Source organism: Malus sylvestris, chromosome 14 (assembly GCF_916048215.2).
Source record: "Malus sylvestris chromosome 14, drMalSylv7.2, whole genome shotgun sequence".
NCBI lineage: Eukaryota > Viridiplantae > Streptophyta > Magnoliopsida > Rosales > Rosaceae > Malus > Malus sylvestris.
In genome coordinates, this window is record NC_062273.1 from 12,449,157 (window position 1) to 12,469,567 (window position 20,411).

The 20,411-nt window shown below is 37.1% G+C and overlaps 2 protein-coding genes and 1 long non-coding RNA gene across 4 annotated transcripts; 1 reads left to right on the plus strand and 2 right to left on the minus strand.

The window, feature by feature from the left end:
* The first annotated feature begins 1,594 nt into the window (after positions 1-1,594).
* Positions 1,595-10,587, plus strand: LOC126600345 (alpha-L-arabinofuranosidase 1-like). 2 transcript variants are annotated; one of them, XM_050266929.1, is made up of 18 exons: positions 1,595-1,872; positions 2,158-2,364; positions 2,455-2,509; positions 3,493-3,704; positions 4,084-4,205; positions 4,309-4,492; positions 5,002-5,071; positions 6,226-6,371; positions 6,467-6,512; positions 6,580-6,632; positions 7,694-7,838; positions 8,034-8,152; positions 8,288-8,359; positions 8,441-8,544; positions 9,131-9,187; positions 9,327-9,525; positions 9,922-10,068; positions 10,187-10,587. In XM_050266929.1, exons 2-18 carry the CDS (start codon positions 2,191-2,193, stop codon positions 10,337-10,339), a joined length of 2,058 nt encoding a protein of 685 aa, XP_050122886.1. In that variant the 5' UTR covers positions 1,595-1,872; positions 2,158-2,190; the 3' UTR covers positions 10,340-10,587. The 2 variants fall into 2 exon arrangements, with proteins under 2 accessions (XP_050122886.1, XP_050122887.1); XM_050266930.1 differs by having other exon boundaries at positions 1,598-1,872; positions 4,309-4,462.
* LOC126600349 (uncharacterized) lies at positions 2,454-2,857 on the minus strand. The gene is made up of 2 exons (XR_007615428.1): positions 2,696-2,857; positions 2,454-2,624 (listed from the first exon to the last, which is right to left on the minus strand). It is a non-coding gene; the product is annotated as an uncharacterized LOC126600349 (long non-coding RNA).
* Positions 10,517-19,092, minus strand: LOC126600347 (aladin-like). Its single transcript, XM_050266936.1, has 14 exons — positions 18,908-19,092; positions 18,747-18,802; positions 18,484-18,642; positions 16,934-17,048; positions 16,745-16,844; positions 16,468-16,637; positions 16,079-16,147; positions 13,659-13,746; positions 13,483-13,558; positions 12,997-13,096; positions 11,912-11,963; positions 11,080-11,217; positions 10,895-10,982; positions 10,517-10,739 (listed from the first exon to the last, which is right to left on the minus strand). Exons 1-14 carry the CDS (start codon positions 18,963-18,965, stop codon positions 10,677-10,679), a joined length of 1,332 nt encoding a protein of 443 aa, XP_050122893.1. The 5' UTR covers positions 18,966-19,092; the 3' UTR covers positions 10,517-10,676.
* Positions 19,093-20,411: the final 1,319 nt, after the last annotated feature.

The window sequence follows — 20,411 nt, forward strand, 5'->3', positions numbered from 1 at the left end:
TATTGCATTTGCACCTTCGTTATGCCCTCCTAAGACAGGACTTATCTGTTTGATAGTCTTAAAGCAATATGATTAAAGTATTACTAAACGGGAGAATGACTTACATGTCACCGTGGTAGTGTTCCGTGACCCCTCTTGAATTTCTTTAAAACCAAAATTTGGATGAATTGAGTGAGGACTGACGTAAAAAAGAAGGTAGTGTGCTACATTTACCATCCACTTGTACCATTATTTATATTCCTTGTATCATCATTTGTACCGTTTTCCTAATAAAAGTAGGGTCCACCAATGGACGTGGATCCCATCTTTATAAGAGAGTTAGTATAAATGATGTACAACTAGATGACATTTTTGAAAAAGAAAACTAAAAGGGACTGTATATGTTATTTTTGTTTGGTTGGAAAGGACCAGACTTATCCGAAATCCAAAGATGATGTGGAATGTTGCAACCCATTACGTCGTCCGTCAGCCGGATAAACGGATGAATGTTGGGGTCCACGGGATAAGATCAAGACATTTTTCATGTATCCATCTCGGCACGTCATGAGTTTGGCCACTTCCAGCGGACAGTGCAAAACGTTCAAAAACCAATAATAACTAGTTTAATTCGTATAAAAACTCATCTCTAATCTATGACTGACTATAAATCTAGAGTCTAAGATCATCTGCAACCGAATAAGGGTCAAAGGATCATGTTTAGCCATATAGTCTTTCAATAAATTATATTTTAAGGAACAGTGTCAGACCATATTTTATACTATCTCCAACCGAAAGGGTCAAAGGGCTATAGGCGAAACATAATCCCCTTAATAATTTATTATTTTAATTGAATTAATATAGTTAATTAAATTAAACTACCATATTAAAATAAAATTTTCAAACATACTAAAATATAGTTATATAATCTTAATAATTTTTCGGATAGTATAGAGTGGTGAAAAGTATATGAAAAATGGTGTAGAAATAGTTTAGGTATTTATAGGGAAAAAATTAGAATTTTTTTTTTCTTTTTTAAATTCGTCCAAAAGAAAATTCCAACAACCTGATGTTAGCTAGTTGTTGCTAGCTGGCGTCATGCTGACGCTAGGTAGCTTTTGGAGGGCAAGTGGGCTGGGCTGGAAATGGCTAACCCGTTGGCCTAATTTAGGTGTTTTGGCCCGGTGAGGCCCAAAAGCCCTTTGGCCAAGTCGATTGGAGATGGCCTAACATGCCATTATTTGACTAAAGGGACATCAAGTTGGCCAAAAATAGCCCCCTCTTAGCCCTTTTTGGGTAGCTCTTTAATTGTAATAATTGATTTAAATCCTATACTTGAAAACATTCAACGGTCATTTAATTAAACTAACCAATAAATTTAAATTTAATAAATTATTAAAAGAGCTATATTTAACCTCATCGGTTGGGTTGGAAATGGTATATAAGTATGGCATGACACTAGTTATTAAAAATAATTTTTTTACAGTTCTATAATTCTGAACGGAGTTATATTAGAGATAAAGACACATGAATGGAGCCACAAAAGATTTTTCTTAAACAAAGCAAAATGGTTTGGTATCGGTTTTGCTTGCAATCCATTCCACTGAGCGAGCGAGCCCAATGAGTGCGCCACGGCTAGCTAGCTTCATTGCTTGCTTGGTGCATTGGCTTACGTGAAAGCAAGGCAAATCCCGGATGCTACTCTATATATATACACACATATATCTATAGGCTGTAGCACCAGATAGGGATACAGATACAGAATCATCGAGTCAACTCACTCTCCCTCTTGCCTCTTGGAAATATCGATTTTATAAACTAATCTTTCTTACTTTGATTGGAGTTGGAGACTTGGAGTCTTGGAGACCAAACAACCAAAAACCACCATCTTTCTGGGTATTCTGCTGGGTTTTTATTTATATATTTTTTTATTTTTTTATATGTAATTTGTAAATTCAGTAAATAGTAGCTTCAGTTGAATGAATTAATGGTTGGTGGAAGAAGTAATTCCTGTTAATTGTCTTAGTTTGATTGAGCTTCTGTGTATAGTATAGCTGCCTTAATTATATCTAATCTAATCTAATTACCTGAAACACCATTTTGCACTTTGTGTTTGTTCTTTCTGTTTGGTTAATTGGTAAGAATGTAACTAAATTATGTCGGAAATCGATACTTTATTAGGCTGTAGGCAGTAGTGGGTGTGCGAAGGGATCAATGGGTTCTTGCAAGTCCCCTCACGTTGTTCTTCTGCTACATGTCTTGCTTTGCTCTGTCTATCGTTGCTTTGCCATTGGAGTCGATGCAAACCAGACAGCAAACCTGCTTATCGATGCTTCTCAAGCATCCGCACGCCCAATATCTGACACGCTGTTTGGAATTTTCTTTGAGGTTGCGTTACTCATCTTTGGTTTCAGTTCCAATTACTTGAATTTCAGAATTGTGCAGAATTATCAGCTTTCTGAAAATTGTTCACTGCAGGAGATTAACCATGCTGGTGCTGGCGGGGTGTGGGCTGAGCTTGTAAGCAACAGAGGTTACTTCCAAACTCTCTGAACTCCAGCTAATAAAATAAGTGAAATTATAGCAAATGCAGGAAAATGTTTTCTCCACAAACTGTCCAGCAATATCAGATGTTTATCTTTGTGTTGCTAAGTAATGAATGTAGACCATTGATTAGGTTAATTGCAGCATGAACGTGTGATTCAAATTGTCTGGTGACACAAGCACTTCTTTCGCTAGCAAGAGAACATTACCAAACTATTTATAGTCAGCTTCTTTAAAGGGATCCCACCATTGCAGGATGTCTCACAGCATAATTGGAATGCTGTGAGAGAAATGAGTCCTCTTTGATTGTGTAGGACCGTTTGATTGTGTCAATGGAAATGAGTCCTCTTTGGTTTCCGTTGAAAAAATCAAAGAGGACTCATTTCCATTGACACGATCAAACGGTCCTACACAATCAAAGAGGACTCATTTCCAGTCTGAAAAGAAAAGGGATCGCATGTGGTCCCATCCGATCCTTCTTTCTATTGAGTTGTCTTACTTGGTTTTATATGTTTCTATCAGGTCACGCTTCAATGTGCAAATAGAGATGGACTAGGCTGTACTTCACCAAAATAAATTTTCTTGATGCAAAACCATTGTATTTTGAGTTAACAAGTGTTCTACCACTTGTGCAAGTGTGGTTGGTGGACGACAATCAAGAAATTTTCTCCTTTTTGTATGACACCTATTTCCTTCTTTACCTATCTGACTCTCTGCATTGAATACTACCACCAGATCCCTCTTTTTTTCAACCCTTCGATTTTTTCCCCTGCCTTGTCAGTTTTAAGTTTGTTTGAGATGTCGGAATGAGTTTGGATTATTCAGTATGAGGTTACCGAGTTTTTGTTGGAAATTCTGCATTCACATACAGAGAGAAGAAATATTTTGTATCAAAGATTATAATGAGCTATCCTGCTTTGTTATGTTAACTGTATGCTTAAAGCTGGGCTTCTCATTAATTTTCTCCCACAGGTTTTGAAGCTGGGGGCCCTAACACTCCTTCTAACATTGATCCTTGGGCGATAATTGGCAATGAGTCCTCTTTGATTGTGTCAACGGACCGTTCATCATGCTTTGACCGCAATAAGGTTGCACTCCGAATGGAGGTGCTATGTGACACCCAAGGCGCCAATAGCTGCCCTGCTGGGGGTGTTGGAATTTATAACCCTGGGTTCTGGGGCATGGTATGAACTTTTACACCTAATCTGAATGGGTTCAGTTTTCCACCTAGTGCTTTAGTTCTCCCATTTACAAGTTGGGAAAAGTTTCCCCTTTGTCCATTTGCGAGGGTTTTTTTGGGCAGTAATGTTATTCGCTGTAATGCCTAACCTTCACAACTTACATGCACACATATGGAAATGTTCTCTTGACAGACTGGCTAGCAACCTAAGCTGTGAACTTGACCATTCATCAAATTGATTTTGCCAGAATTTGTGGTCCAGATTCATGGTTTAGCAACACGACCATTTTTATCGCAAGATAATACACACACACAACTACAACTACTGCATATTTTCCTTTTTGCTCTTTTGTACGGTCTTTTTATTTATGTTTTTTGTTCAGAATATAGAAAAAGGGAAGACATACAATGCTGTTCTTTATGTTCGTTCATCTGGATCAATCAATGTATCCGTATCACTGACAGGCTCAGATGGGTTGCAGAAACTTGCTGCTGCGAACATTATGTATGCACCTCTCTTCTCAGATATTTTGCAATCAACAGTTTCTTACTAAATTTTTTTTATTCTGCATTTAAGATTCATATTTCCATTTTCGTTGCCTATGCAGTGCTTCTGGTTCTGAAGTTTCAAACTGGACAAAATTCGAGGTTCAGTTGAAAGCCCAAGGAACAAATCCTAACTCAAGACTGCAATTGACAACAACCAGTAAAGGGGTGATATGGTTTGATCAAGTGTCAGCCATTCCCTTGGATACATATAAGGTACCCTTTTTTTTCCCCTTGTTTTCCAAGGTCATTACAAATTACAAATATAAGGTTTTCTCCTGTGATTCTACGGTAGAGATAACTTCATTTCTTTCCAACTGAGATTGTTGTGTTCCATAGTTCACCTCTTTATTCATTGTCCGGTTGCTTGGGTGTTATGGATAAAGTTGTGTGAGGAAGGAAAAGAATGCACTCTTGAGGCATTTTTTTTTTCTTGGTGTTTTATAATTGGAAAGCTGTGGTAATCTAATCTAGTTGTTGTGGCTTGACCTTGTATCCTTTGTTTTCATACCTTGTCTATGTTATTTTGTGCTTTTTTATTAGTAAAATTACGTTCTTATAAATAAATGGAATTGTTATTGCCACTCCAAACTTTCTATGTTTAAAATAATCCTAAATGGTTTAACTTAGATTTTACTCTTCTTCCTTTCCTTTTTTTTTTTTTTTTTTTGAAATTGGTCATGCTAACTTGTAAAGAACTTATTGATATCCTTATACAACTTATTACTCATTATGAATCTATTATTTTGGCCTAGGGACATGGATTTCGGAAGGACCTTGTCCAAATGTTGGCTGATTTAAAACCTCGGTTTTTCAGATTTCCAGGTAAATCTGGATTTACAACTTGATACTTGACTGCTGCTAAACTTGAGCTCTTCATATGTAATTCTCACTTAAAATATATGGGAGCTGAAATATGCAAGCCGTAGTGGGGACACCTTGCCTAAACTGTTGATATATGATTTAGTAGTGAATTTTCAAGGTTGGAAAGTATTAATGATCTTACAGAAATATATTGTTGATGAAGAAATAAACACTGTTTATATTAGCTTTATTGCTTGCAAATTAGTTACAATCATACTAAGAGGGCGGTATTTTCTATGAATAATGTGAAGAAAACATCTATGCTATGGCAGGTCAATTGATGAACTGTATGTACATATGTATTTTTGTGTGTGTGATCACAAAGTTACGATACAACACTTGCCAAACTTAAAAGCTCATGAAGGATGATTACTTATCAAACGGAAGTTTATTATTTCCAATCCTGACGTTTATGTATGTATATTATGAGTTCAAACTGTTTTTTATACTCCCTAATGTACCCTCAAAGTAAATTAGGCTCCAAAATTGATGGAAGATTCTAGGTTTGACATTTTCGTTGCCGAGGTTCATGTTTTTCATATGTTTTAACTATATTATCACATAAGGCATCTATGATGGTTCATTTTCTTTCATATTTGCATTTGGTTACATGCTCTTTAGTGACACCTATCCATTATGCTTAATTTTCTCAATCCTCTTAGCAATGAACACTTCACAGAGCAAAGTTTAGCAAAATATTTAATAAATTAAAAAAATCTTTGTTTTTTTCAAAAACAATAAGGAGATCTTTATAAAACAAGCTCAAATAGAAGTAATCTTGTCCTTCTTTGCCTGCTATCAATTTTTTTTCTGCAGATATAAAATTACATTCACCGTTTTCTTTGAACTTCTAATTTTTTTCGATTTTGAACATGATATTTTTTTTTTCTTATTCCGGAACCTTAATGCTTGGTGTCATATTTTTTTTTTCCTTATTCCGGAACCTTAATGCTTGGTGTCCTGACCTCTTGACAAAGATAATCTGGGGAAGCTTAATTAAATTCCAAACAGTGCTAAGAATCCTTGATTTTTCTGTAAATAGATAAGTCTTATATATCCACTAGTTCCTTAGAATTCAACCTAATACAGTTGGCTTTTATATTTGTGTTGGTTAGGTGGCTGTTTCGTTGAAGGTGAATGGTTACGCAATGCATTTCGTTGGAAAGAAACAATTGGACCCTGGGAAGAGAGACCTGGACACTTTGGTGATGTTTGGATGTACTGGACTGACGATGGACTTGGTTATTTTGAGTTTCTCCAAGTAGGTATCTTGTTGTTGTTGTGGAATGATCGGGGTTCCCAGTTAATGCTGCTACTCAATGTAACAATTAGTAAAGAAAACTTTTGTTTCTGCAGCTATCAGAGGACCTTGGCTCATTGCCAATATGGGTGTTCAATAACGGTACACATTTCATAAACGCTTTATATCATCACATATGTATGTCATTATTAACTTTCTCAATTTGTAGGAATCAGTCACAATGATCAAGTTGATACTTCCAGTGTCTTACCATTTGTACAGGTATGCCTGAACAGCTGCCCATTTCTCTGTAACTAATGAGTAATTGGCTCACTGTTACCAAAATTGATATATCATCACATTAAGGGGTGGTTTGGGAGTGAGGTGCTTAAAAAAAAGCACCCATGAAAAAAAGCTGTGAGGGTTTTAGGTGTTTGGTAAACTAAAAAAAAATGGCTTATTTTGGAAGCTGCTGTGAGAATAAGCTGAAATCAAAGGAAAAAGCTAAAGCTGCTATTTGCAGCTTTGGAAAACTGGATTTTTTTCAAAGCACACGGAGCTGCAGTGCTCCTTTAATGAAAAGACCCACTATCAGACTACTTTTTTTTCCAAAAGCACTTTTACAAAAAAGTTTACCAAACACTCTGCTGATTTATTTTACAACCGCTTATTCTCACAGCAGCTTTTTTTTCAAAGCACAGCAATACCAAACCAGCCCTAACTACTTTATCTATGTTATATCTTCTCAATTGAAGTGAATATATGCCGATGACACAGTTTTTCAAATTAAGTTTAAGCCTTGAAAATGAACGACTTCGCTTTATGTGCTTTGGTATAAGACACATAAGATTTGCCAAATATGATATGAAGATATCAAATTTAGTCGTTTTTTTTTCGGTTTTCAAGTGACTTCACTGTTCTCAAAGCCCAACTTCATTATTCACATAGGAGGATGTACACCACTTAAAATGTATTGTCTCTTCAGAAGCCAAGTAGGGTTGCTTTGGCAAGAGTAGGGCAGAGCTTCGAGCCCCATATTGCCACTCAAGGAGTACATCAAACATTGTGACAAACTGCAGTACAAAGCATGTGGTGCATTGTTTGTTACTAGGAATCTCTGCAATATGCTCTAACTTCTCAATGATTTTATTATAAATATCAGTTGTATATATCTGTTGAATGCTGGTTTAGTGCATAAACGAGAAGAACCACACACAAAATAAATGTTTTTGTGTCAATATCAGATAACTATTGTTATTCAATTCTCAGTCTTGTTATTTATGCATTGTATGTGCTGATAGATCTCAAATTTATGGATTACCTTTCACATTTCTTGTTTACAGGAAGCTCTCGATGGTATAGAATTTGCTAGAGGCAGTCCTAATTCCACATGGGGTTCTCTTCGTGCTGCAATGGGACACCCAGAACCCTTTGACTTGAGATATGTTGCTATAGGGAATGAGGATTGTGGAAAAAAGAACTACCGAGGTTTGTATGTTTTGTAGTTCATGCTTCTTGTTGAGATGGAACTGATTGATTATTATCAGTGTTTTAAAAGACTCGCCTCGGGGCACGCCTAGGCGGCCTTGGAGGCGGGGCTGCAGCATTTTTGTCTCTGTTTTGTGGGAGCCTGTTTTGTGCAGCATTGTCAAGACTTATGCTTTCCCTCTTTCTCTTGACCAGGAAATTACCTTAAGTTCTATAGTGCTATAAGAAACGCCTATCCTGACATCAAAATGATTTCAAACTGCGACGGTTCTTCTCGTCAGTTGGATCATCCAGCTGATATGTATGATTTTCATGTAAATATCATAACACCGCTACTTGTATTCCAGTTGACAATAATCTTCTTTACGATTCGACGTATGGGGCCATTGAAGATTTGGCTACATGGATAACATTTGCGATAGTCCTCTTACCTTCTGTTTTTTGCTTAGATCTATACATCTGCCAGCAACTTGTTTTCTATGGCCAATCATTTTGATCACACGTCACGTAACGGCCCCAAGGTAGTTCATTAGCTTTTGTATGATTTAATCTGCTCTAAGTTCCTACCTGTTTTTCCATTCTTAGTATTCAATATGATCCAGGCTTTTGTGAGCGAGTATGCCGTGACTGGAAAAGATGCTGGGAGAGGAAGTCTTCTAGCAGCATTAGCTGAAGCTGGATTTCTTATTGGACTGGAGAAAAACAGGTCTGTTGTGCATATGTTCTACAAAACATTAAAGATCGGACTTCTTTATATCTATTTGCAAGTACGGTATTTCTTCTTGAAAAAGTGTATATCGTTCCTGCATTTCTGCATGTCACAACCACGTAGTTTGTTACTAGATCTCCTTGCGTAAGACCAGCTGCACATGTTTTCTTTGCATTCGAAACTTTCTGGTATTTCCCAACCCAATCCAATAGAAATAGTACTGAACTGACTAAGAGATGGAAAGTCCTTGGAGGTGGTCTGGGAATCTGATAAATAAAGATGGTATTCATGAAAGAGTTCTCAGTGGCATGGATAATTGAATAAATTTAAAGTTGGAGGATGCCCCGATATACCTGTAGCATAGGATTTCACCGTGATACTACTAAAATATGTAGAAATCACAGTTTCCCATCATAATTTCACTGTAATTCTTTATAACTCCTTCCCTAACCGTTTTTATATGTACACCGGGATTCTGGGGTTGTCTCATCTTTACATCTAATTTTAGCAAAAGTATATATCTGTAATTGTTAAAATGGCAGCTATTGAGTACTTATTTTTGTCTGTTTACATACGAATGCAGTGATATTGTTGAGATGGCAAGCTATGCACCACTCTTTGTCAATACCCATGACAGGCGGTATACTTTTCCTCTCGTTCCTTTTGTATAATGTAACATTGTAACTTTTATGTATTACGGTGGATTGATGCTGTTTTCGAAAGAGGATCGGATCAATGCTGTTTATTATTACTAAAATTGAAACTTTTCTTTCATCAAGGTGGAATCCGGATGCAATTGTCTTCGACTCCTCACAGCTCTATGGGACTCCTAGCTACTGGGTGCAATGTCTGTTCAACGAATCTAGTGGAGCAACTCTTTACAACTCAACACTCCAAATGAATTCTTCTACTTCACTTCTTGCATCTGCAATTTCGTGGCAAAATTCAGAAAACGAGAATACTTACCTGAGAATAAAGGTATTACTTTTTTATGCTTAATTGAGTTTGTAGCTTATAACATGTCGATACCATTAAAGTGTTTGTAGCCATCTAATATTAACGTACTTGGAATGCCTAGAACGGAAACAAACAAGCTCGTTTATCACATTGCTCTTAAACTCGTATGTTGTTTGTTGCTTCAGAATAGCGTATGTTATTCTTTGTCTGGAGTATTCTACTCTTTATTTTCGTTATAAATACGTATCTTGTCTATTTTTTCTTCATTTCTGCTCAGCTTTGGAATTCCGTACATATCTTGACTGAAGCAACTAAATGTTAACCGCTTCATCTATCACCGAGTTAAAATACGGTTTCTACCACTATGATCGTATTCTGTTACGTTTTATTACTCTGATGATTATTGCCCTTGTCCAGGTTGTGAATTTGGGAACCTACACAGTGAATCTGAAGGTTTTTGTGGATGGGTTGGAGCCAAATTCCGTTAGTCTGTCTGGGTCAACAAAAACTGTGCTTACATCAAACAACCAGATGGACGAGAATTCGTTTAACGAGCCAAAGAAGGTAACCGAATCGACCTTTGTAACGTTACTATTTTCGTCTTTCATATCCTTGTGTTGCCTGCATGTGAGGATGAGAAATCGACGATGATATGATTTTAATAGGCCTTACTTGAATGCAGGTGATACCCAAACGGAGCCTGCTAGAGTCCGCGGGTGAGGAAATGGAGGTTGTAATCTCTCCGCGTTCATTCACCTCCATTGATTTGTTAATGGAATCGAGCGATGTCATCAGGACTACTGGAGCTGATTCTGTCTCTGTATCTTCTATTTAAACTCCATTGATTTGTTAATGGAATCGAGCGATGTCATCCATTGATTTGTTAATGGAATCGAGCGATGTCATCAGGACTACCGGAGCTGATTCTGTCTCTGTATCTTCTATTTTAAACATCGAATGGCATGTAGTATGTGGTCAGTCGAGTGACTCAAGTAACTTCACAGTCCCAGTGTAATCAAATACAAACTAATCCAATGTAATTATATGAAATAATCCAACTACAACGGTTTATCTTTGTTGGAACCGCTAATCACACCTTACAGTAGTCAACTCGACAAATAAGCTATGAAAATGCGGTCGCTGGAAAATCCGGTGTTTGTAGCAGTAACAAACTAGGGAAGAAGATGCGAACGAAATATGAGAGGGTAGGTGCAGCAAAATCCACTACTCCAACACTAGAAAAGTAAAGCACTAGTTAGTCTAAACTTGCATCATTTTATTTTCAAGAAAACCAATACAAATACGCTCCGACAGATGGGAATCATGAACAAGAGTTCCAAGTACATGTGATGGGGCAGGGCAAAGCACACTACATTTAACTAGGACTTACCACAAAAAGCAATGGTCCCTGTTTAAACTTGTCATGAAATGAAAATGCCACAGGTTTTGGATCGTCACCGGGTCCTCTAATAAACCCACTGAATTTATATCATGGTAAATCGTTAGTAACAATTCAGCATTCGGCTAATGTTTTAAAAGAAAAGAAAATAAATAATTGTTAAATAATCAACTCACATCAATGTTGCAGATATTAGAGGAGTCCTCCTAACGTCGTAAATGGCAATAAGACCCCTGTATAAGTCACCGCCGTCTTTAAAAGATAAAGCCAATCGCTCTCCTGAAGCATCCCAAGCTATCTTCTCAATGCCTTGACTGAAGGAGACAACAACAACATATCAGGACTGTCTTGGACAAACATTACAATGCCTACCCCGAGGTTTACTGATATGCAACTATAACGTGAAATAATAAACTTTAAAGCTTTTCTGCAATTATCAGTTTGAGGACTGGTTAGTCAGATCAATATTCCATCCTCATGAAGAATGTTTAATCTCGTCCTAACTGAAACAGAAACAGAAAGAGCAGGCAGGAACATAATATGGTAGAAAGAAGAGTGGAAGGATGAAAACGATTGCAAACTGGAACCTTAAATCTATTCGTTTACATATCGAGCAATATGAATAGCGTATATCAATATGCTGGGTGAGGGATGGTAAATGTGATGGGTGAATTGACAAAGTAAGATTTAATGCAGTAAGCATTATAAGCACTCCGAAACAGACTCTAGAAAACCCGACTTCACCTCTGACTACCTAATAAAGGCTGCTGGCTACTAGACAGTTCATAAATTAAGAAAGTTAACATGGATACCATAAAAATAATGAAAAATAATAATAAAATTAACTAGATTCCGACATCCAACTTGTCAAGAAATAATGCCATATAAAATTGTCTTTAACAATGAACTCGTAAAGAAAGCCTATTAAATGAGATGTAGCCGATCAAACAATCATAGAGCAATCAGAATAGTGAAAAATAGAAACAATAAAAATGATTTAATGTCGACCTATTTGTTAAGGACATCATCTCTGGTAGTTCAACAGGTAATAAGTGCGCATCTGCAAAATTCAAACATCAATTTACCAGCAAGATTCAGGATAGCGTGTAAAAAACTGTCATCTGTCATGACACTATTGACATTTGTTTCAAAATCAATTTTCACTAGTTCTATTTCCCCTTGACAACCATCACATTACCAATCTGTCAAAAAGAACAGAGTCTGTACATGAAAATGCTTCTTTAAAAGATAACAGTCAGTATTAGCGCCGAAGGAGTACGCTGCTCACACCAAGCAAGGAAATGTATTCAGAGAATTTTAATTCTTTTGAAATAAAGAAATCTTCGACTGAGGGATATCGCGGTGCAGATTGTGCAGGTTCTCCAACAAAGAACATCACAACTGCCTACACACTAAAGTGGCATCAGAAAAGGTTTTGACTCATTTATCCCCACTGAAAAATATTTAGCTGACGTCTTCACTAAGGCATATCAAAAGACTTTTATTCTACTTGCACCAAGCTGAGAGTCAAGTTCTATACTCATACTTCCGAAGTGTCGTTACTGCATGAAATTATAATTAAATTACTTGATTTAACCTCCTGATTTCTTAAGTTAACAGACTTTGTAATTGCTTATTAGCTTAATTTAGGGGTTGAATTCTACAGCAGATTTTCATGGAGATTTGATTCTATATTTTTTTAAAAGCTCGTGAATTCCATTCCTTTTGCAATACAATAAATATATTGTTCTCCCTTTCTGAAGTTTTCCTTTTCATAATCATAGATCTTAATGACAAATGCAATATTCAATCTTTGCATATCTTAATAACACTAGACGATACCAAGTACTAACTCAAGTCAAGTAGATATCAGCTTAATATCAAAAGCTTCCTCCAAAGCATTAAACTATTGTTGCTAAGCTTTTTCTCACATTTCATCTTCTATATCCAGTTTTACTTTCTTTCCGAGATTTCTATTTCTAGTTTCCACTAGAAATAGGAGAACCTTAACTTATTATGCAAGACAATAAATAGAGATAATAAGGCACTAGATGTCAATAACTAAAACATAGCTTTTATGTAAGGTTGCATACCAAGTGATGGAGGCTTTGATGCAAAGTGAATGGAACCCAATGTTGAAGATTTAGAGAAAGCGAGAAGTATCATACACCCATCAGGATCCCATGATGCTCCCTAGTATAACAAGACACAATGAGTATAAGTATAAATAAAAAAATAAAACTTCAACCATTATAGTACTTTCTGCTGCCTTTAAATGAGCTTCATGAGTGAGTAATTAGTCATATGAGAGAGAGAGAGAGGTGTAAAATGTTTAGACCAACATAGTACTAAAATTCAAAACTCTTGCAAGGAATTTGAAGTGGCCGCTTTAATATTTCTATGCAACACAAAGTGGACAAAAAACCAGAGCAAAGAAAATACAGAATAATGGCCCATAGGCTGACACCTCAATCATCAAAATGTTTTCATAGCAGTATGAGGTCATCTATTTAGAAAATAAAGACAAAAAATTGTGTGCAACAAGAAGTTAGTTAGACTTAGATGTCAATTTTGCTTACCTTGACGAAGCCGCTAGTTGAAGACCATGGTTCAGATGTCCATGTGTTTGTCTCCCAAAGATAAAATGTTCCATCACTGAAAAGAACAGAAGGATCATCTTATTCATCCTAAACTGGTCCCATTTTCAACTAAGATTATGAAAATGAAAGTGCAAATAATCAAATCATGACATTACAATTTTGCTGAAAAAAAGTAATCCCCAGTTGGTGACCACTTCAGCATTGATATGCCACCTAGTCCTCGTCTAATAGGAGTACCAAGCCCTGAGAAAACATTTAAGCAAATGAAATCATAAGTTTCAAAATAAGAGTTTACTTTTTCTGCTTCAAGAAATAAAACCATCTCAAAAATAATAGATCCTGGATCCCGGATAGAGTGGTTTGGGGATGAGGCGCTGGGACAGATCCGTATTTATTCACTCAATATCAATAATGCTAGTCTGCTCAAGTACAAGCAGCTTTTAGAAAGTACTTCCTGTAATGTTTTGTAAAAGTACCAAAAACACAGCAAAAGCACAAGAAAAAGAACCTAGGCAAACCACCAAAATAATATATTTCTTTTTTAAAAGAAAAGTAAAAGAAAAGCACATGCCAGCTGTTAAAAGCAGTATCAAATGAGGTCTTTGCCTTTTCACTGTTTTTGCCCAATTTTCTGAGTATCTACCAAACAATTTATTGAAAAGGATTCATTACCAGTTTACTAACCAATGTCAGTTCTCCATCAGTATGTGCAACTTTTTATGATTAAGTCACAAATACTTGAGGTTCAAGTTGAGCAAAACGTAGATCAGATCAAGTTAGTTTGAAAGAAAAACAAAATCAATAAATTAGCTACAATGTGTCACTTTACAGTGACATGCATGTTTTAACATGAATGTGTGTAACATATACATAATATATATATGTGTGTGTGTGTGTGTGTGTGTGTGTGTGTGTGTGTGTATCACAGTCTTTAAGGGAAGAAATCCCCTTTTTTTATCAAAAAATAGGGATTAGTTGTGGGGCGCACGCCACATCGAACTTCAATGATCCGAACCGTCTATTTTTCAAGTTGCACCTTAAAGATATCCTTGCAAAATATTAACCAAATCGGAAATATTTGTGGCATCTAATTGAGTTCAAAGAAATTGACGAACACTGTGTTCTTATAAACATTGAAATTTCATCATGACAATAAATAGGCAAATGATTTCGGATTGAAATGAATTTTTGCAAGGATGATCTATGAATCAAGACTTACAAAATAGACAGTTCGGATCGTTGAAATTCGATGTGGAGTGAGTCCCATAACTAGTCAGAAAATGAGGATCCCTTCCCTTAAAGGGCCTGGACAAAAAGAAAAGCCAGCAGAGAAACAATGGAACTAAGATTATCCCGGTGCAGAAACAAACAGATAGCTGAGAAAGATCAACCCCGGAACTCTTTGGATAGAGAGGCCCATAGCACGGACCAAAAACTGAACTTTTTCTTTAAAGCTCCTTAGCACCTACGCTGACCTAATCTTTTAAGACCCTTATATTTCTCTCCATCAAACCACCCAAATCATAGCAAAAATCAAACAGCCCCATATGATTTTGGCTTTCTTACCTCCCAAAACAACTTAGGATTTCACAAAGAAAGGAAAACCAACCACTTAGGATGACCCAACTTATTTGCATCTCCCTGAACAGCTTATGCCACATACAATGTCAAGGGGCAATGCTAGAAAGTATGATCAACCAATTCCATATTCTTCTTACACATAACACACCAATTGGGGACAAACAAGAATTTGGCCTTCTTCTTTGGACCACGTGACAAGTATTCACCTTACCATCAGACACAAGCCAAGACAGAATCATCACCCAGGAAAGAGCTCTAGATTTCCAGATCAAACCTTAGGGGTGAAATGAAGGCGCTGAGCCTGAATTACAAAGGTAGGAGAAATAAGACTTACTGGGAATCTAGACGCCACTTTCTTAAATCAATCCTTGAGAGTGAATGGCAACATTTTCAGGACCACCCAATAAAGAAGATGACTCTTCCACCTAGGCCTCATTCAACTTTTCCTTAAACCAAAATTCCAGTTCCTCAAACCACTAGAACAGTCGAGGATGCTATAAATGGCTTTAATTCGGAAACCTGGACACATTGTAAAGACTGAGGAAAAAACATTCAGAGAACTTTTCCCTACCCACGCATCTTCCCAAAACTTATTTCTTCCTCTGTTTCCCACAACAAACTGAAAGCAGCTTAAGAAAGGAGCATGCCTGTGGGAAATGTCTTTCCATGGGTTACAACTAAAGCCATGCACCATAGTTGCACCACTTTAACATGAATACTTGTTGAAGTTTCAATCCAATAAACGGACATAGATGGAGGAAGGTCAAAGGAGTATTTATCATTAATAATTCTAACATGGTTGTGGTAATGTAGGAACTAACGTGCTAAAGCTGATTACTGAAACATTAAATAATACAGAAAAGCACAGATAACAATTTCATGTAATAGCCAACAAAGTCATTTAGAAAGCTGGAGAACATGTTGTAAGGTGAGCATTCAAAACATAACCCATAATGAAGGTTAGTAGCAACCAAAGCAAGTGATATATGAATACCTTGAGAAACATCCCATATGGTAAATGATGAGCTCTCATGAGAACCAGATGCCAAATATGTAAGTACACGTCAAGGAAATCCCATACGACTGAACAAAAGTAAGTGTGAAATTAATCTGAAAATAAAGGCTCTTCTTCAATACAAATAAAACGGGGCATTTTTTCCTGCTTGAGAATATCCATGTATAAAAAATGATTGATTCCACAACATACTATAGAGAAAGTGAATGCAATAGTAAAACAGAAACATAAAGTTTTCTCAAAATTTTTTATTAAGTGCATATAGATGACAGTGATAAATTGCAAGAAGGCCTCCATATTCATGTAGTCTCATAAGTTTAACCATAATGGAAAACCAGAATAGAGATTGTTTGGATATCTTCCATCAGGACTCCATGACAATGCACTAATCTGTTCCTCGTTATGACTTCGAAGAAAATCCACCAAAGTATATCGAATTCCAGAACCTCTAGAGAGAGCTCCCAGGAAGGAAGAAGAACCAGATCTGATAGATGCTGCAGTTCCTGGGAAAGAAGCAGCCCAAATGCAAATTCCACCTCTGAAATCAAGCACATACAGTGAGAGAAATTCAGCTTTACAATTTATAGCCTATCAAAATAAATAAATGTAGAAATAGATCTTGAGCAGCAAAATTAAGTTACGTGCTTGCATGCTACGGCAAGTTGTCTCCCACCGTTTGGCCTCCACTCAAGTATTTTGACCTCTCTTTGGGACTCATTGGCCAAAATGCATAGCTCCTTCCCTTCTGTTAAAGTATAAATTGCATTGGCAAGGCAACAACTAGCAGAGAAAGAACTTAAATAATTGAAAGCAGTAACTAGTTAAGCATCTTACCGAAATCCTCGAAATCCCAAACTGTAACTTGATTTGGGCCAGATATAACCGCTACAGCAAGTTTATGTTGGTGCCAGCTCACTCCTTGAAGATCAACTTCTGGTAATAAGCTTACCTGCAAGTTCAGTAAGGATGTTTAAGAAGCCTTTCACCACTTTATCATTTACAAGTCATTATGAACTTGCTTCATAACTGTTGTCTCCCTTTTTTTTTAGAAGAAACGATAGAATTTTATTAAAATAATAGAAGGAATTACAACAAGTGGATAAGAAATCCACCAACTAGAAAACTAGGTAAGACCTTTCAAGTAGTAGTACTTTACTAGTAGCTAAAATGAACCAAATTCATTTTACGGCTGCTAACACATATCCATGACTATATGAGAACGAGAATAATCCTACCCCATAGTCCCTCTACTTCCACTCCCTTATAATCCTAAAAAAGTATGCTCCAACCAAATGTTCCAAAAGAACTGCCAACACCAAACAGCCCCACAAAGCTTTAGCTTTCTTCCCCTTTCCTAAAGCTTCAAACTTGGTGGTTAGAAGCTCAAAACATCCCTTTGGAATAACCCAACTGGCTCTAACTTCCTTGAACAATGGAGAAAAACATGATTAACACTCTCCTCCTCTGACTTACACAAACTGCACCACTGAGGAGAAATCAAATAAAAGGCCTTCGTTTTTGAACTTGATCACAGCTGTTGACCCTACCAATTTCCAAATCTGAGAATAGGGTGGAAAATGTTGCACAGTTCCATTGTTGCACAAGGAGCTATAGGATTTGCAAGTGAACAATCCTGACCCGTCTAGTTTCCACCACCTATTATCTGCTCTTGATTGAATCAAACGAACATCTTCCAACTTCTCTAATAACCCAGCCGGCTAACTCCAGCTCCTCCAACCGTTGTCTCTCATATGAAGCTTATTGCTATCTAAGACATACTAAGAAGAAGTTTAGCTAGCAGAGCTAATCAAAGGTTAAAGTCATGTCTTTGGCCCATGCTACAAGCTTTCTAATACCAATAACATACTGTATTGGTGGTTGTGGCCCCAACTCTACAAATTCATGATACTGTTAGGACAAGGAATTTCAACATTTACTTATCCAGTTTCTGGATAATTAGAGTCAACTTGTAATTCAATGGTCACATCTCCTTTCAATGAATTTTGAGGGCCACGTCTTGACACCAGTGAACACATAGGCAACAACAACAACAACAACAAAGCCTTTTCCCACTAAGTGGGGTCGGCTAAGTGAACACATAGGCAGCGGCACAAAAAGAAATTCCACTTTAAAGAATATTGGATGCGATGTAACAGCAGCAGATGAGCCATCCTACAAATGGGTTAGCATTATTGCTACTACACTCAGATTATTTGTTAGTCTTGCCCAATAATTCTCATGTTCAAGATGATATGTGTACTCTTAGTTAGATAACGCCTAACACAATTCCCACGGTAATCACTCACCCAAAAGGAACAGACACTAATTCAACAACCATTAATGCAAATTGGGTAATTAGTAATTGTAAAGAAAATATTACGTACATAATTAGGACGGAAGAGAGGTGTGAGGTTAAGAATCTCCTGCAAATTTTGTAGAATTCCCTTGGTTGGAGTTGTTACAACTTGCTGGGGGTCCTGGTCAGGACTCGGTGGCCGCACCAGCTGATCCGATTGAAGCAGAACTGGGCTGAATACCATTCCCTACAAACCCAGAAACTCCAATGTGACATCAATGGCCAATGTATACGACCCACCCAACATTAATCAATTAGATACATATGGACAGAATTTGAAGGATTACTGACAATAATATTTCCATAAGTGTCCTTGGCTACATCGTCCGAGAGGCTCTCAGCAGTGACTGCAGATACATACAAATCAATATCAGTATGTGTATAAAATTACACGTGTGTGTGTGTGTAGAGAGAGAGAGAGAGAGAGAGAGAGAGAGAGAGATGGTACTGACTGAGGTCGCGATTGATTTCGCAAATGGTGACAGAACCGGGATGAGGAAAGGAAGGCATTCCTGGAGCTGGAGATAAGCAGTAGAGGTAGGGTTTTGCTTCGCGGTGGTGTCGGAAGATTCTACCCTTTTCCCTCTTTTCCAAAATACAAAATCTTCGGCGCGTAGGCGGCTTTTACAATTTAATTCATGTACAGGCATCTGCCCTTCAGCTAAATCCACCTTGTGTAGTTGGATAAATTTTTTACTGTAGCGTAAACCCGGTCGGTATGATTAAGAGCAACTCCACCCATGGAGCCCTTCCTCCAGGCAATCCACTATTGAATCCACCCTATTGAACAGTAACTGCCTTTAATGAATAGTAACTGACATTAATGAACAGTAATTGCCATTTGCATCTCCACCCTTGGAGCCCTCCCCCCTGGCAATAGGCAATAAAATATTAGTTTTTTTTGTTTGTTTAAATAATACAAAATAAAATTATTTGTAATTTCGGATAAGATTTTTTAAATCCTTCTCGTTGTGCCACGTGTCATTTTATCTAAAAATAATATTTTTAATTCTTTTGCCAAGAAAGTAATGATGAAAACAAAAAATGATTTTTTTTTTCTTCCTGTAATCCAACATCTATCATAGAAAAGGTGAAAATAATGCATATGTATATCAAGTGTCAGTTGGAGAAGTATGCCTTGGCCAAGTGTCAAGCTTTTTTCAAAAAGGGCCGGACGCAGCCTGACACAAAAACAATTAAAAAAAAAGACCGGACCAACCCTTGCGTCAGCCTGACGCCTCCCCACTCGGGCAGCAGCCTGTCAATTTCCCACGGGCCTGCAACTCGGGCTCCCACCCTCACTCGGGCCCTTCAACGCTGGACCTCCTCCCACCAGCCCTCAGGCCCTTTCTTGAAGCCTGTCCCCCGAGCAAACTCCATGGGTGGAGTTGCTCTAAGAGGTTGTTTCAGATTGCCAATACATCCCAATAATTGGGCATTTAATTCCCACGTTTTTCTTTGCTATTATTGGTCTTATATATTCATCACCATATTCAGTTTCCACTTTTTATTTTTTGTCTACATCAGCATCCTTATTCAATTCTCCACTTTTAACACCTGTTTGCCTTATTTGTCCTCACTTGAGCTCCAAAATACGATTAGTTGCACACTAACACAAAAGAGGGTAAAATGCAACTAGTTTAACTCAAAAATATCACAAAGAGACTAGGAATGGATGGAATAAATGTATAAAATATATATAAGTTATCAAATACCCCCAAACCTGGTTTTTGCTAGTCCTTGAGCAAAACTAAAACAGAAAACAAACAAAACAAAGAAAAATCTAACTAAACCACTTTCGCTGGCTAAACGATTGCACTGAGCATGTGCAACAAGCTTTTAAACCTCTAGGTGTCCCTAGTAGGAGGAGTTGTGTCTCCTGAGGGTTTACAGCGATGACGCCCACAAACATCCACATACTTGACAAATAAATTGGTTAAAACTCACTTGAAAACA

Coding starts and splice junctions, on each gene's coding strand:
- LOC126600345 (XM_050266929.1), top strand. CDS start 2,191: ATGGGTTCTTGCAAGTCCCCTCACGTTGTTCTTCTGCTACATGTCTTG. Junction 6,372..6,466: donor GTTATTTTGAGTTTCTCCAA/GTAGGTATCTTG, acceptor TTGTTTCTGCAG/CTATCAGAGGACCTTGGCTC. Junction 10,069..10,186: donor CGTTTAACGAGCCAAAGAAG/GTAACCGAATCG, acceptor ACTTGAATGCAG/GTGATACCCAAACGGAGCCT.
- LOC126600347 (XM_050266936.1), bottom strand. CDS start 18,965: ATGCCTTCCTTTCCTCATCCCGGTTCTGTCACCATTTGCGAAATCAAT. Junction 16,845..16,933: donor TTGGGATTTCGAGGATTTCG/GTAAGATGCTTA, acceptor ATACTTTAACAG/AAGGGAAGGAGCTATGCATT. Junction 16,638..16,744: donor CAACTTGCCGTAGCATGCAA/GCACGTAACTTA, acceptor GCTTGATTTCAG/AGGTGGAATTTGCATTTGGG.